The 17,490-nt window shown below is 40.3% G+C and overlaps 2 protein-coding genes across 16 annotated transcripts in view; one reads left to right on the top strand and one right to left on the bottom strand.

Moving 5' to 3' along the window:
• Nucleotides 1-3,853, top strand: part of FNBP1L (formin binding protein 1 like) — a 55,400-nt gene extending 51,547 nt beyond the window's left edge. For 2 of the 4 annotated variants that reach the window (XM_038143811.1, XM_038143812.1), the window contains one exon: nucleotides 333-670. In XM_038143811.1, coding sequence (XP_037999739.1) covers nucleotides 333-511 — 179 coding nt within the window. In that variant the 3' untranslated portion in view covers nucleotides 512-670. Of the gene's footprint in view, nucleotides 1-332 lie in introns of all 4 variants that reach the window. The other 2 variants (XM_038143810.1, XM_038143809.1) reach the window with 2 other exon arrangements.
• A 444-nt stretch (nucleotides 3,854-4,297) lies between these two features.
• The window catches only part of BCAR3 (BCAR3 adaptor protein, NSP family member), a 90,472-nt gene continuing 77,279 nt past the window's right edge, over nucleotides 4,298-17,490 (bottom strand). For all 12 annotated transcript variants that reach the window (XM_038143797.1, XM_038143795.1, XM_038143800.1 and 9 more), the window contains 9 exons: nucleotides 15,426-15,554; nucleotides 13,894-14,336; nucleotides 13,233-13,333; nucleotides 10,829-11,463; nucleotides 8,038-8,153; nucleotides 7,340-7,511; nucleotides 7,033-7,156; nucleotides 5,942-6,154; nucleotides 4,298-5,155 (listed from right to left, as the gene is read on the bottom strand). In XM_038143797.1, the coding sequence (XP_037999725.1) occupies nucleotides 4,968-5,155; nucleotides 5,942-6,154; nucleotides 7,033-7,156; nucleotides 7,340-7,511; nucleotides 8,038-8,153; nucleotides 10,829-11,463; nucleotides 13,233-13,333; nucleotides 13,894-14,336; nucleotides 15,426-15,554 (2,121 nt within the window). In that variant the 3' untranslated portion in view covers nucleotides 4,298-4,967. The remainder of the gene's footprint in view (nucleotides 5,156-5,941; nucleotides 6,155-7,032; nucleotides 7,157-7,339; nucleotides 7,512-8,037; nucleotides 8,154-10,828; nucleotides 11,464-13,232; nucleotides 13,334-13,893; nucleotides 14,337-15,425; nucleotides 15,555-17,490) is intronic.

Here is a 17,490-nt window from a genome sequence, read left to right on the forward strand (position 1 = left end):
ATTTGTTATAAAGACAGGTAAAATGATTTAAAACAAATTACATGTGTGAGTAACTAACTGCTTAAAAGATCAGTGATGATACTTTATAAATTACTTTAATTCATGAGCAGTACTTGTGCTGTTTTAAGATAAATATTAGCACAGCTATTGGAAAATATTCAGCTTTACAAATTGGGACTGTGTTTTTTTCTAAGTCTGTTTGGCCATATGTTCTCTTGCACAGATTTTTCATGCTTCCTGTTTGTATAAAATTTGGAAACTATGCCTTGGGAAAAAGATGACTTGAAATTCTGTCTGAACAGTAAGATTTCTTTGCCTCTTGTTCTTCCCAGGTCATAATGAAGGCACCCTAGCAATGAAAGAAGGGGAAATTTTGTACATTATTGAGGAGGACAAAGGAGATGGGTGGACAAGAGCTCGAAGACAAAATGGAGAGGAAGGCTATGTGCCAACATCATATATAGATGTAACGCTAGAGAAAAACAGCAAAGGTGCAGTAACCTATATCTAACAGTAAAACGGGCAGCTCTCAGTTGTACATTCCCCAGGGAAAATAGTGGAAAAATTGTAAGTTATACAGGCTCATGGAAAGAATTACAGAATCAGAAGTCAGCAATGATCTGTTGTTTGCATGGGGAGTTAGCTCTTTTAGAGATGACCACATTAAATTATGCATCTTACACTGGTCTGTAATTTTGACCAATGTCTTCTGCTTTCCTGCTTTACAAAGCACTAAATCCAATTCAGCTATTGAACTGAAAAAGACCAAGATTCCTCCTTGTTCTGTGGAATTCTTAGTTTTTATAGAGAACTGAAAAAATACTTAACTTTTAAAGATCTCTAAGATTTACTGTTCCCACTTTCATGACTTAAACCGTATTCTTAAAACAGAGATATTTTTCCTCTAATAACTAACTGAACTCAGTTACTGAAAATTATTAATTTCCTTCCTTAGCAAATACTTGGCAGCTTTCACTTCTTAAACAGGAAAATGTTTTCTGATTCTGAAAGTTCAACAAAAATACTCAGGAAAAAACATTACGCTTAAGAAGGACAGAAAGTCCACTGACCTGTCTCCTTCCTTTTCAGTACTTGTAATGTAGAATGTTCTGTATTGGACATGATGTCATTGTTTTAACTCTAGATACCTTGAACAAACAAAAAAAGATCACATGTAATGCTTGATGTCTTACTGGAAACTCTCTGCTCCTGATAAGGGAATGATTTTATATTCTTAATCTGTGCCTGTAAACTAAGTCTTTGAATTGTATTGTCTTTAGTCTGAAGACAGTGTCTTAAATGTACAGTAATTCTCCTCATTGTTAAATCACTGAGGATTGGAAACTGCATTGCACAACTTGACTACTGGGGGAAAAAAAGCTGATTTTGTATTTCTAATGAGAGTTTTGTGGAATTAAGTAGAAGGCTAACGTTTAGCCACTGAGAATGGCCTGTTAGAACTGAGCACGCTTCTCTGTCTTCTAAAGGCCTTCAGTAACTTTGTTCTTTTCTTTTTCCTCTTGGACTGCAGGTTCCTGAAGCGGGTTTCTGAGAAAATGGGCGAGATCTTGAAGGAGGTTACATGCAGCTGCTGGGGGGGTGGGGGTGGGGAGGGGAGGGGTACTAGACTGGGAGGCCCAAGGGACAAGCTAGTTGCATGAATGCATGCAGACATACATTTAGTAGTCACTAACATCTTAGCATCTCCATATATAGGTAAGGATGTATTACAAAATCTTCAATTTGTGCAGGAAAATAGAGTTCCATTACCAGAGCAAAAAGGCTACTGCTCCTAAAATTGCTTTATTTTCGGTATCTGAGGTTGTCCCAGGTGCACAAACTATATTTTAGCTTGTGCTAAATTTTGATTTTCTCAATGATGCTCATTTCCAACTCACTTTATTGGCAGTCATTTAGAGCCCTGTGTCAGTTATCAGTCTGCCTGTGCCACCTCCATGCTCGCCGTTAACCTCCTCCTGCATGCCTAGGACAGTCAGGCATGTTCTGTGTAACACTTTGCCATCATTGCTCATCTTGTTTTGTAACAAATCATTTTCTTTAAATATCTTCAGCACTAGAGTTTCATCCCAGTATCCATGTATGCTGCTATAACAATACCACTGCAACCATCATTACATTCCAGATGTTTGGCATAACTGATAAGCGACCGTAAGGTATTTTATTAATTTGGGGGAACAATGCATCTCAGCTCTAGCCTACAATGCAATCAAGAGAAACTCCTAGAACTGTGGTCCACCTTCAGCCCTTCAGTAACCTGTTGTGAGCACTGACAGCCTGGAGCACAACCAGAGGATTCACCACTGCAAGTTAATGACTGTTTTCAGAAGTCAACCACTTGCCATTCAACTGCTGCCTTAAACTAGAGTGCCTAAATCTGTTGTTTGCCAACACTACCACTTACAGTATCCCACAAAGGGCTTTGTGTCTCAGCTCTTTTCACAGTGCTGCAGCTGCTGAGGTAGCCACGGTAGGTGTTTTCTAGAGCTCTACTTTACTGGAGACATGGTGCATCCATGAATTTTATACATTGAAATGTGTATCTCTTCATTTGACTTAAATATTTTTTTAAAAGATTTTTATGGAAACTGTCTTTTAGTTTTTCACTTATGACGTTCCAATTTCAATTACTGCAGTGCTAGTCCATTTCCAGGTGATGATGCTTCATTGTATGGACCAGGTGACATTGAGTGATACTTCGTAATGATCTTTGTGCACTTTTACTTGTAAACAATTGAAATTTGGATATGTTTATACGTGTAAATATAGTTGTCTGCAGTGCCCCTATTGCTTATGTTGTCTTGCCTCCCATTTGTGGTTCTATTAATAAATACATCATATCTGATTGATTAGGGTGATAAGAATTAGACTAGAGATGTTGGGGGGAGGGATACTTACATCAACACAAGCTTGTCAGCTTAGCCACCTGCTGTTTGGCAGTGTATTATGGAATAATAATTAAAACATCCTGTTTTTCTGGGGTCTGAAGCAACAGGTGGATGCAGCAGTGCTGGATTCTTTTTCATTTCAGTGTTATTAGGAAGTGTACTACCAGTAAAACTGAATTTGAGTGAATTGTGTAGAGGTTTATTCCTTTCGTTATGTATACCACTATTACACAGCTTGACCTAGTGTATTATGGGGCCTATTAAACTCTAAAGTTTAGATTTTTGGAGCTTGTATACAGGGTTATTTATATAATAATGTGACATTACTCAATACTGACAAAACTACTTAGGTAGTTTTTTGGGTTTGGGCTTTTTGGGGGGGGTTGTTGGGATTGGAGTTTTTTTTTCTTTTCTTTCTTTTTTTTTTTTTTTAAATTTAGTACTTTTTTATTTTGGAGAAAACTCAGTGATCCTTGTGGGTCCCTTCCAACCCAGCATATTCTGTGATTCTGTAATTCTGTGAAGAGAAAGAAATGTGATCTGTGTATTTTCTGGTTAAGGGCCTGTGGTCTGCCTGGCTGACAGCCTTGGAGGTCAGTAATAACACTTCCTGGTAAAAGACTAAATGTTCTTTTCACACTACTGTTTGTTTTTCTGAAACCAGGATTTGCTTCCTTTGGAGGCAGGTTGCTTTCAAGAGGGATAGTGCAACTTGTATGAGGGTTATTAAACATAGGAAAAAGCATTTGTACTTGCACAGCTTATAAATCACTTACTCTAAAATTCTGAACGTGACTTGTCTTAAAGAATCAGACATTTTCCAGTAATTTTTTAATCCTTTTTGTGCACATGTTGATTTCCTAAATGTTAAATGCTTTGTTTAAAAATAGTGTTCTCTGTTGAGAATATTTTCATGGAATAAAAAAATCTTTTCATGGTCTACGTAATTAGCTTCCCCCTTTGTTTTCTGTTAAGACTGACAGGCACATGTTCAGTATGAGGTCTGTAAAGTCTTGTTCTGGACGTAAAAACCTCTGTAGCTGTGATTGTAGCTAGGAGGAACAGATCTGGTGTTGGTTTTGTCATCAGCCTACTCCAGTGCTCTAAGTAACATCTCACTCCAGAAATAGGCTTACCAACAACAAGCACTTGCAGCTCTGACTTAAATATTGTTCAATATCTCAGGACAACCCTTTGTCACCAGTTCTGTATATAACAAAGCGGGATTTGCTGCTAAGACTCTTTGTATAATGAACTGTGTGCATGCTGATTTGCTATAAAAAAAGTGGTAACACCTTATGCTTTGTCTTTATCCAAGGAAAAAGTACTTACCAAAGTGATTCACCTCAGTAAATGAAGCAAGTTTAATACATACATACACCCACATTTACTCATGTCTGAAAGCATTTTAATTAGCTGGATTGTTTGTTCTTGCCATTTCATCATTCCTTCCTGGCAGCATAGCTGTTGTGCAGGCCCCAGCGAAAGCTGAAGTACTACAGAGGCTGTCTTAAAAACCGGGGAAGTTGTCCCAGCACATACACAGACTGCTTTCATAGGCACAGTGAAGTCTGAGCCTTCTGGTTACAGATAAAAGATCATTTCTGCAACTTGTAGTGTTTCTGTAATTTGTAAATATGCAAATTATTTTCCATAAAGAGACACTTCACAATTCTATCTACAATGGTTTTTATATTCACTAAAGGAATATTATACAACAAATTTTCTGCCATGTCAGATAATTAATCTATCATTTTATTTACACTATTTGCTTCATCTTAATATTAAGATGCCAATGCCCTTACTCCTTGGCATCATTAAAACATTGCAACTTTGGGGAAATAAAGGGATAACCTAACCGCTTAGAGGGATCAGTAAATGACTTGGTGACACAGTAAATAAATAATTTGTTTAGAAATCAGTAGTTTTAAAACAAGTGTGCATTGTGCAGATAAAAGTTCTAAACATCTTGTGAAATGCAAGAAGTTTGTGCAGTATCAAATTGCCATAAGAATGCTAAGGTTATTTCAAGTATATCACTTAAATAGCGTTTCCAGAGTCTTATATACTTAATTGTTCCACCAGCTTCACGGGAGGAGGTTCCAGTTTTCGGGAAAGTGCAGTTAAGATCCGGCTAAATTTCTCATATCTTTCACTTTGATTAACTTGTGCTCCTTTGCTGCCCCAGAGCAGTCTCATTTGAAATTCTGTCTTGAAGATTTCACTCAGCTCTTCATCTGGCTGGAAACCTAGTAGGTAAGAAGAATCCCACAGTATCACCACCAGGCAAATTTTTTTATTCTGTTGAAATGGCTTTTAAACTGTCGTCTCTCCAAATAAGCTGTAGTGCACTGGGTTCTGTTTGCACAATGATTTTAACAAGCTCATAAAACAGTGAAAAAAACCTTTCCAGATTTGACATTCTAGTAACCCTGATGGCTCTAAGGACACTGGGATAGGCTAGCTGTGCTCAGTTCTAATGTCTAGAACTGTCATTGTAGTCAGACCTTAAATATAATTACTGATGCTGCCTGCAGAAATTACTGTGTTTCTCCCCACTCCCTTAACTTTTCCACTGCAAGTTTGAACAGTAAAGTCACATTGTTAACATGCTGCTGCTTTCTGGCCGTAAGTGGTCACAATCTCAGTGCTGCAACTTGCACTGTTGTAAAGACTCTTAGGGTCGTATTTTAATTGTAATAATCAGAGTAGGAATTTTATATTGTACAGAAGACAGGAAGTGATCCTCAGTCTGTACTGTACTTCTGTTCAGTTGCCAGAAGGGTCAGCATATTGAGTCATGAGAACTTTGAGTATGTTTAGCAAAAATGCTTGCTGGAGAGCTGTAGTGATGAGTAATTGACTGTGTGCTTTTAAACAATATTAATGTTGTCCTCAGACTGAATTTCCTGCAGGACATTTACTGCTCTCTCAGCTCCTGCCAAAGAGGAGAAGAATTTCTCTCTCTGACATGCAGGGGCACGTGGGCAGGCACACAGCTCCAGCTGGTGTGGCAGTGCAGCAGCCTCTCCTACCTTGCAGCAGCTGCTCTGCCGTCAGGCGGAAGGTCTCGGCGTGCTGGGCGATCAGGCGAGCTGTGCCCAAGTGCCTGAGCATTATTTCACCACTTTGGTCACTGCTTTCCCACAGCTCCATGCCTTCAAAAACAACAGCTTGGCGCTCCATCAAGGTAACAAGAGGCATCAGCAGTGGCACTGTTATGTTGTTCTGTGGAGCACTGATAGTTTCTGGAATAGAGTAATGATCATCCATCTCGTATCATCAGACATTATTGTTAATTGAAGAAGGTACTGTAACTGCAGTGTCCTTTTTTAAGTTGGAACTACTATTTGTCTTCCATCTTTCAAATGGAGGACAAATAGCCTTCAAAAACCTTACCTTAAATATACCTGTCATACCAAGTTCCAGTGAACTGGTTGGGGAAGAAGATCAACACCAACTGGTGTTGGAAAGCTGCAGTTGCTAGAGGGGAAAGTTCTGCTGAATTACTAGACAGTGGCAGAGATTTTAAACGTTTTCAAAATTGGTCATTCCAATTAAAAAATACCCAAGCAGCTAAAAAGTTTTCACTGTCTAGCTGTTCTCTTGGAGAAATGTTCTGAGAAATTGTTTTCTCTGCCTTGTGTCCCTCTAGAAACTAGAGCTACAGTGAATCTGCCACAGGGGCACCTAATCTGACCAGAATTACCTAACCCATTCTTTTTATTTGAGGATTCATCCTCTGATCTAATAGACAAAGCTAATAAGAAGCAAAATCTGCCAGAGGAGAGATTTTTTTTTCCCTGGGTTTTTTTTTTTTTTTTTTTTTTTTTTTTTTTTTTTTGGGAAGATGATGCAATGTTTCAGTTTCTGCTCAACACACAGGAAGTAGGGATGTGGGAAGAATGTTATATTCTGCAGGGATACAGGCAACACAAACACATACTGATGTTTGGCTGGCAGACTCTTTGCTTCTGTTCATAATCATATGGCATTATACAAGTTTACATAATTTTAAGGTACAATGCACAGCTATGGAAAGAGCAGCTGCCTTATCTCCCCACACAGGAAATCAGTAAGGAGAGGGTTAAAATGCCAAGTAGAAACCCGTGTCACTCATACTCACTAGTCCACTCATCTTGTCCTTCATGCAAAGCTTTGCAAGATGGTTTCAGCTGTTTTTCATACATAATGGCAGTCTGGGTATAACAGTGTCTTAGAGCCGTCCAGGTTTGTTCTAATCTACTGACCTGTTTGTGCAAAACAGAGAATAGCCATTATCGGGTCCACAGCAGGAAAAGTACACTGCTAGTCACAAAGTCATGGAGGAGTCATGAAGACTATTCTGATCTTCTCTCTAGTCTTGAAGAAATTGCTCAAATTAAATAAGCCATCAAACAACTCCACATTTTGGAACATAAATAGATTTTTACCTGTGGCATTTCCAGTGCTTTCATAATGGCAGAAAATCCATATAAATCCCCTAGTGACTCCTTCAGCTCCACAGCAACTTGGATGATCCTGTTTAGTGTTGCTGCTCGATCTTCTACATTTCCTGTGCAACCCAAGATGTCAACAGCTATTCCTATTGCCATGGTATTGTGCCTGTAAGTGAAACAATTCATGCAACCAGTTACGAATTATTAAATTTACATGTGTTCAAAGATCAGTTCAAAGGTGAATTTTTATCTCTGTGTTCCCCCTTAACTTGTGCAGAGGTTTTTCAGAAACCTTTGCTAATAATTTTTTACTTTGTTAGATCCTCTAGCCTCTTCCCACATGCAGAAGAATACTAACCTTTCAGTCTCCTCCACACACACTTACAAGCTCAGATAGATTACAGGTCCCCTGAATTTTAATTTCCTTCAGTCTGTAAAGGACAGCTGATGGCATTCAGCTGGTGCTGCTTTCAACACCTTTCACCTTTCCCTCTACTACATGGGACAGTTGCCTTATGACCTTAAGGAATCCTTTCCTAATCAAAACGAATGTACATACCATCCCAGAAATAATCTGTACATGTGAATTCAGGAAACATGCAGGAGAGCATTCTTGAAGGAAATGAGGACAGTGCAGCCATGCTTTGAGCTTCTGGCCGTCTGCCCTGGCAGTGAGGAACAGGAACACTTACCTCTCAATCAGGTCAAGGCGCAGCTGATGTCCGTAAGGCAAGGTGATCAGTTCAAGACCAGAGTTCCCTCCCATATTCCTCCTCATCTCTTCAGAAACTTCTACTATCCTTGCCACCTGTCAAGTGCAAAAAACTCTGCATGAGTTTTAAAACTAACATTAAAAAAACCCCAAAAAACTCTAGCCACAGAGAATTCTCCATGTAAGTGCATGGCATACAGAGCTAAGTGTACAGCATGCAACATTGTAATACAGGCATTTAACCTATGCATGTTCAGTGCCTTACACAAAAAAGCCAAGGAAATATTTTTTTTAAAATGATACAGCCATCAGAAAACATAAAAGGTGTAACCAAAATGCTTTACCAAACTCCATCCTCTGCTTCCAGAAAGGAATTACTATGCAGGTTCCAGGAAATGCAGTGCACTCTCAGCCTGATCCTTGTCAGAGAGGCACTGTTCTTTGCCTTAAGGACATACACGCTTGCTTTGCCTTTTTCCTTTCTAAAAAAACTACTGCCCAGAACATTTTTGGTTACACCACAGGGTCCTAAAGATGAATTAGATTCATAAAAGTTCGTAAAGATGAATTAGAAAAAGGACTAAGAAGGACACAATGTTGAGTAGCTAAGGAAGTCAGTGTGTGAAAGCTGACACCCTTACCAATTTGTCTTTGCCTTTTAAACATATTGTATTAGCTACTGGTTATCTCAACAGCAATTATAATTGCTAATAATAAGCAAAACCACATGAATATGATGGTGTAGGATTCTCTGCTGGTTTAAGGCCTGTAAACATATTTACTAACCAATCTGCCTGCAATATTCTGGTTATCACCCATCAGCAGGCTTTTTTTGGCTACGAAACAATGAAAGTGATCTGGGCTGCACAACAAGCCTCGCCAGTACAAAACAGCACTGTAGAAAAACCTGTTTCACTTCTAGAGAAGCAGGAGTGATGTGAAGCCCCTGGAGACACTGATTGCTAGTCCATCACAGGTATGCAAGTGGCAAACACTCACCTCATCACCATATGGGGGATTCTTTATTTGAAATGTCATTATTTAAAAGGCAAACTGAACTACTGATGACACACAGGATACATGAACTTTAGCTTGGGATCTCAGTACCAAGCATTCATTCTGGCCCAATTCACAGGCCAATCTCATTGCATCATGCAGTTCTTATCAGAGCAGTCTATGCAACAAGTTGCCAGGAAATGACAGGCATTGGCTCAGCACTTGGAGGTGAACATCAAACAGACTTCTCTACTTGTCCCAGCTAGTTACTGTTCCTGCTCCAAAATCCAAAAATCTGTTTATGCAAAGCCCTCCAATGACTCTTAATTAATTCCAGCAGGCTACTTGGTGCCTTAGCTCCATTGCAAAGTTTACAGTATTTAAAATAAGGAGTCTAATAATGAGCTAATTGAATATTATATACATACATATAAACTCACTACTTCTCTAAGGCATGCATATATCCTATGCCTTTAAGCAACATACTCTTTAACAATATTTAAAGATAAATTAGGGTGGGCGGGCAGAAGGAAAAAGTGAATTTTGAAACTAAAATGTTAGAGAATGCTGTTAATATTCTTGGAACCACAGTAACGAAATCTCAATCTACCACTTCTGAGAAGAGTGAGGAGTTGTGGAACTGAGTTCTTCTGAGTCACCTTGTCTGCATGAAGCCTCACTTAGCAGCAGCCAGCAGTGCTACTGAGGAAGGCAAAAGCTGTGTTTGCTGTTGGCAGGCCCCCAGCAGCTGGCAGGACTCACACACTCGGCTGCTCCAGGGAACTGCCCCCTCCTCAGACCTTCAGAGTCCATCAGTGCAGCAGCACCAGCAGAGTGCTACTGCTGTGCTGCTTCTGGAGCATCACCACTCCCACTTCCCTTCCTGTCTGCAGTGGAGCTGCCCGGTAAGTAGCCATGTGTTTCACTTCTCAAGCTCTTCTTAAAAAGACTAAAACTGCCAAAGCCCAACAAAGCTTGGGGGTTAGATACCCACCACAGCATTTGGTTGCTGTAGCTGCTCTGCAGCAGGTACAGCACTCAGTCACACCAGCAAAGTCATGCAGATTTTAATGCAGTTACATTTCTTTAATTACACAAAGTCATCATCTCATTAGGAGATGGTTCTCCTGTCTTCCTGATCCATTAGCTGATCTGGCAGCTGACCAAAAGTCTACAATGTGAAAAACAGTTCTTTGTGGGTTTTTACATCTTTCTGAGCAATTCCACCAGCACAATTCTCTCACAGGAGAGAAGAGCACAAGTCCTGCTCGCTATTTTCCCACACCACCTACCCAGCTGCAAGAGAGGAACTCAGACAAAGATTAAAAGAGCAGCTGGTTTTAGAAGTTAAATATTTAATTCCACTGAACATTGTATGTAATAACCATGTGGCAACCAGGTAATGTCTGCCTGCTCTTTGCCCTAACCAGCAATTTCCTGTTAGCAGCTCTCCCCACAGTGCTTTACAGCACAGAGAGCTCTTCCTCCAATACAGGAGAAAGGCTGAATCACAGCTATGCAGCAACTGACAGGATTTAAAAGACATAGGGAACTTCAAGAACTTGAATCTACAGTCAAGCATGATGAGAGAGCTTTAGTCCAAAGAGTTTGTGAATATTCTTATTCTTCAAATGGAAAACAAACACTCTAAAAATTCCTGCAAGCAATACAAACATTACATTAGCTGCAAATCTTCCCATCATTCTGTTCAGATCAGTCCTTTAAAAAGTCTAAATTGGCACAACATCAAATAAAATACATGATTTTTTTTTTACCTTGCAGTCCATTCTAAGAATATGCTGTGCAATAATCTTTGGGTTATTGTTGGTGAAGAGCTCCTTAACTCTTCTTAACATGGATGTTTCCAATGGCTTGTTTTCAGGAGGAAGTAGTTTGGATTCAAAATCATTCGGTTTAAAACTAGACACTGTCTCATAAACAGGTGCAGAAAAGATGCTGTCTTCTTCAGCCACCTGAACTGAAGCTTCTAAAGGATCTGCAGGGTTCATTGCAGGATCATCATCAAGGATCAAATAGCTTGTTTCAGAGTTCCTGAATGCTGCCCTCTCCTTTCGTGTCAGATGTTCCACATAGCTGTTTTTCTGACACAAGGGTTGTTTTGCTGCTGTAGGATGTCTGTCAGGGTTTAGTTCACAGTAGTGTCCTTCAGAGCTGTGGGAAGCCAAAGGAGAATCTGGGGGCTTCATCAGGGGGGCTTTGCTGGGTTTAGGTGGAGGCTTTGGACAGAGCTGACTGTCTGATCCTCTAAGAGCTTCCCCTAGCTGTGACTCTGAGGTGACTTTCTGAACAATTGTGGGGCTTAGAGATGGTTCACTGCCTGTTCTAAATGCAGGTGAACTTGGACAGGAGTTTGCATCTGCTTCAGGTAATCGAGATGGATGTCTTGAACCTGCAGGGGAAAACAGTGTTTTAGAAGGCCAAAATACATACAATTCCTGGTGCCCGTGCCAGGGTTATCTCCTAATGCTATTTCCTAAGGATAATATTGACAGATCATGTCAATTATTTGCTGGCAAAATTGTGTATTTTGAGGAATAACCTAGCCAGCAAATTGCATTCGCTTGCTGATCCTCCCAAAATCCCAAATACATGGAACAGCTGCGCCATAGTATTATTCTGTGGTAATGCTGACAATACTTCCAGTCCCTGCTGCATACATAGGCTATCCTGTCAGAGCTGGATGGCCTCCATGGCTTGGAATAGGAGGTTTCTTTGTAACCTGATCTAAGCTATAAAAACAGCAACTTCCAGCTGTATCACATAAAAGATGAGTCATTTCTGAGAATGACAAGTTTGAGATGAAAGCACAACTTCCCAAAGTCAAGCCTGAACCTGAACTAAGGTATGGAAGGAATGAACTTCAGAAATGCTAATCTTTTAGTGAAACAGAGCTAGTTTGAAGAGCTGGATCCATATACTTCTGTGTATTTATGCCTCATCCTGTAGCTGCTGCATATGCAAACCTCATCCAGCATCTGATTTGGGATTGAGTCCTGTGTCAGACATTCCCAATCTGCAATTCTTGGTGCATTTGCTGGTATTTACAGCAAAGTGGCCAGTTGCATCGTGTGGGTGTTACTGCTTGGTAACAGATATAAAACAAAAACTCCAAATCACAGGCTGTCACCACCATTCAGCAATATGATAACAGGACCTGCTCAAAAGGTCCTATGACAAAATGCATAGCAGAACTCTTCAGGCTGTTGTAGTACCAAAATAAAAGTATCTGCAGCTATGGATTGGAATAATCAATTCAAATAGAGGGACAGAAACTTGCCTTATAAATGTCTGTCCATCCCACTGTTAAAACACAAGAGCACACTCTTTCTATCAAAATACAGTCTCACTGTACAAATATTTAATATTCTCTTTGTCATGAGAACTCTTCCTACAATAGGCATGAAGAATTTTAACAGTACCATATTCAAAACAAGCAGCCTTGGAAGTCAATACTAGTTTGTCCACAAGGGAAGAGATGCATTATTGCAAGCTTCTATACACAAGTGTGTTAGTATGGAAACAACTGCTTAAACCTTTGAAGAATGTGAGGAATAAAATGCCCCAAGTGTTGTGACACCCTGGATCCCTTGCTTAGGATGACAGTGGCCATAGAACCAGACAGCAGCAAAAGGAATAAAAAGCAAAAGGATGGAGGGTAGAGAGACTGAGGGAGATGAAAGAACAGAACTGAGTACAAAAGCCATGGCAGTGTTTTTCTTCTAGTGAGGAACATAACCTCATCTGCATAGTTTACCCTGAGAAAAAGTGGTTACCAGAATTTCTATGAAACACCACTTCTACTTAAAAATGTTTTGTCAGAAAGACATGAATGAAACAAGTCAGTTCTTGTCAAGCAAAAGTGAGGAAACGTAATACCATAAAAAAAGGTATTAATGCCAACCACAGCTGTCATTTTTTTGGTGTGGAAGCCTGCGGAGTTGCATGCTAAGGTTCTCAATTATCTGGTGCATAGTAAATAAAAATCCTGTTCCAGTGACTTGAAGAGAAGCAGTGTGTTAACACAGCTTACAGTGGCCATTAAATATAATGTATTTACAGTACTCAGAACATTCAGCAGTCTCACTTCGGTCTGAAGAGTAACAGGCCACCTAGACACACACCGATTCTAAGTATGAAACTTCTAATTACAAAACATACCTATTAGCAGATAGCTCTCTGACTGGTGAGCCTTTAAAGGGAATCTTTTCTCCAGCACATGATCCAAACTAGCTGGCTGGCTACCACTTTTTTCTTTGTTTCTAGGATAAACAAAAATGCAAACAAAAACATATCACTTAAACATAGCACTTAAAATACAGGTCTAACTGCCAGAATATATCATAACCAGTGCAAGGATCATTAGCTTTCCATAAGCTTGGGCAGCTTATGATAATAAAAGGTACTTCATTTATTCATAAACTGCTGTTGTAGTGGCAGTGAAATGGGCTATCCTATGTGTCACCCTGCAGCATTTATGAAGGTATTTCCTTTCTAATGGATACTGAAATTAGCATCCATTATCCCACACTTGGAGTTTTTATTTCAGGAGTCAACTATGGAAAAACAGACTTCTCTGGAGCAGTAGCAAGATGTTATTTTAATCCTTTGGTCAGGATTTGCCAAGTCACTGCAGTGCTGTTGTGCTTCCAGAGTCTACATTTGCTCTCACTTTGTGGATTTGCTGATCCTTTGCTAAAAATCAGCAAACCCTTATGCCTAGTATTCCATCTCAAATCAGAGTGAAAACTCACATCACCTCCACCAGGAGCTGATACACTTACTCCATTTCCTTTCCATAAGGACAGCAAAATTAAGGTACCTCAGAAGATTTCCTCTGGTTATGCTCTGCTCTGGGGACTGCATGCTGGATATTCCAAGACTCAGCCTTTTTGAACTTTCCATTTTTCCTCCAGGGGTGCTTGGCTCTTTTTGTTGGACTGGAGTTACACCATATTTTTCTTCTAGACACCTGAGAGGCACAGTCCTGTTGATAGGCTGAAAAATAATGGCTCCACTCTGCTTTGATATTGGTGTGCGGTTCCCAACGTAGTATCTGACTAAGCCAGGGACAGTGTCAAAACTTTCCAGTTCAAACTGATACTGAACACGACAGTAGGCTTCATTGAGTCTTAGAACTGTTTTGTTGATTTTAAAATGCTGGGGGGTATTTTTCCACTGACAGGTAAGAACAAAGTTCCCAGGACTGGAGAGAGAATCCCTAATCAGAAAATCTCCATCTCTCTGAACTAGGCCTTCTGCCACCTTTGAGGAAAAAGAATTACATAAAAAAATTATTTTCAGAATCAGAAAACAATACATTACAACAAAATATTCTTAAACACAGGGATTAATTTGGCTACTCTGTGAGAATACACAAAGTCACAAATACAAAGCAAAGCATGAAGTGTGGTAGAAGAATTATGTCTCCAATTCCTAATTAAAAGCTCATCCCACAACAAAAATCTGAAAGGGCTTCTTGGAGGGAGCCAGCAGCCAGAAGCTGACCCACTTTTGCATGTGCATTTCTTCCAGTTTGCTAATAGAAAATAAGGCATGAAGGGAAAGCAGTGACCCAGGATTTTAAGTTTAAAGCATCTGAATGTAGTCACACTGAAGTTTAGAAGCCATTAATACCAGATCCTGGATTCTGCCTTTTCATTGTTACCTTATATGACAGAAGCTTTCATTTTTTTATTCTTTGTGAGCACTGCATGTAAATACTACTGATTAGGAAGAATCAGAGACACCCTGTTTTTCTGTTTGGAGTTAGTCCTCTCATGAGATAAAAAGGACGCCAAGAACCACGAGTGGCAGCTGAGCCGGCCCTGCCCCGGGGCTCAGGGAAGCCCGCAGGGGGAGCTCCAGCGGCTCTGGAAGCTCCGACCCAACCTCAGCCTTACCATGGCTGTAACTGCGACTGCAAGGACCAAAATGTAAGTGACTGAATCGATTTTGCTGCAGTTTTTTCTTCCTCTCCCCCAAGTTCCAAGCGCAATAAAGGAAATAAATAACATTTTAACTTTCATTAAGAATACTGAACCAAATTATTGTCAGTGTTCTCTGAACAGTATGTGATCATAGTATTCTTATACAGAGCTTAAATTCCATTTCCAGATTTACTCAGTGCACAAAAATCCTGAAATAGACCCCCGCCAAAAAGACCCCCCCAGGGTCTGCTCTGAATCCTTCCTCTGCCTCATTTTATGCCGAGCTGTGACAAATACCATAGCTTTCATACAAATAGGCTTTATGTTCCAACGAAATTAATTCAGAGATGTGTACAGCACATCAGTGAAATTCTGCTTGTCTGTAAAAGCTCAAAGCACACTTGGCAGAGCAAGGAGCACGTACCTGCCGGGGAATACGTCCGTGGTACCAGGCATGGCTACGCAAGTCTTCACTACTCAGCTGCAGCTCTTCCTCTAACTCCTTCTTCAGCTTTTCCGGGCTGTTGTCCATAACTTGCCTCTCCCTAGAAAACTGCAATAAAAGATTAAAAGCTTCAACTGTGCCAAGTTTAGTGATTAACATTTTACCTGGGTTATAACTTCCATCATATGACCTGCACTGGAATGCAGGTGCTGCTTTCAGCAGGCTGGCATGGCTTTGCTCTCCAGATTGTGTTTGCAAAGCCCAGCATTCTGTGAGATAACATGTGATTGTTCTACACCGCACGGAACGGAGCAAAGTGTTCTGCCTGTGCACCAAACTAATAACGACACACCTACAAAGTCACTTCTCTTACTTCCTCTTTCCAATAAGAATTCTAACTATATCCAAAAAAATGGAGCCGGACCCAAATGCCCTGCTCCACTATTCTTCCTGTTTAAACTTCCATTTTAAATTCAGATTCTTTCCCAGCAGCCCCCTTTGAACCCATCTAGTTAAGTACATTCCAAATGCATCAAGACAGGCTAAGCTGGACACATTTAGTTGTTCAATATTTCTGTTGCCAAAGAACCCATTTGCCAAAGTAAAAGTGCAATCTTAAAGGGCTTACTCCTAATGGTCATTAAATCTCCAAATCCAAGATGCTCCCTTCCTAAAGGACAAAAGCTCTTGTTGCCCCTTAGCACTAAAGGCATGAGTTTTGCTTGAAGGTATCTCCATCACCATTATATAGCTACTACACAATTTTCTGGAAAATTTGTCTTCATTTCTTTTTGGAGCACAGCTTTCATGCTGGCCCACTCTGGCTGGCTAATCCTTATGGATGCAGTGCTGCTAACAGTGAGGTGCAGGATCTTCTCTGGAGTAGCCACATTCTCTTTCATAAGCACTCAGAGGAGGGAGTACCTTGAACTTCCTTTCATTCTCCAAGGGCTGGGACTCCAGCCCATCTTTGTTGTGCTGAAAAGTTTCAAAAGCCTGAGAACACATTCGACACTGATCAAAGAATCAGAGTATACCCTCTCTACAGAGAAAGACCATTAAAAAAAAAAGAAAAAAAGAGGAATAAGGAGAGAGAGAGGGGGCCTCCAGCAAAATGCAGCGTTTTGCTCCTGTGCATTATGGATTTTTTTCTGAGGCCTGGATATGAGCCAAAGCTCATGGGTTCCTTTAACTGACACACTGATTCAAATGAGGAACACATGCATTATTTAAAAAAGAGCTGGGAAGGCTTGCCCACCAATTCCTGTTCTTTCCACGAATTTCTTCTTCACAGTGAATACTCACAGCACCTAACCGTGGGAGCAGGTGGCACACATTTAACACTTCTTTCAACGACCCTCCCTGCAATTTCAGGCAGACTGAATTACAACAGATTACCAGACAGCAGATTTTTGGTGGAATAATGCCAGAGGAGGCATCCTGCTGCCAAGATAATTTAAACATGCTGGGAGCCCAGAGAAATTCTGAGATAAATTATTCTCTCTGCTTTTCTCAGAGAAAACTAAGGCTTCTCTTAGGCAAACACTAGTAGCTAACATAGAAAGGCAGAAGATAAAAATAAGCTGGTAAAGAATCACTTTTCACCTTAGCTTCCTTTCTGTGAGCCAGAATAGGGTGTTATTTGTCCATACAAACCTGGTTCAGAATGGACAAGCACTTTCAACAAGGAGCAAATTCTTTGTGCTTTTGTACATTAAGGTTTTGCATCGACTCCTTCCAAGCTTTATGAGAAGACTGTGCAGAAAGAAACCATGCTGCTAGAGAAAGAAGACTTTCACTGAAAGGGCTCATTCATAAACCCATGTACAACATCAAGAGGTGAAGTTACTGAATGTTCAAGGAATCACAGAAGAGGCCTGGTGAGGACTGAAGTCCAAAAGCATATTGAAGTGTCAAAACATAGTCAGGGAAGGCCAAAAATGCCCCCTCCACTCCAACCCCTTGTGACCTATCAGACCAGCACAGGTGAAGGACCTCTGACACACACCTATCACTTGTATTTCCCAACTCAAATGGCTGGGAA

This window comes from Motacilla alba, chromosome 8 (genome assembly GCF_015832195.1).
Source record: "Motacilla alba alba isolate MOTALB_02 chromosome 8, Motacilla_alba_V1.0_pri, whole genome shotgun sequence".
Taxonomy (NCBI): Eukaryota; Metazoa; Chordata; class Aves; order Passeriformes; family Motacillidae; genus Motacilla; species Motacilla alba.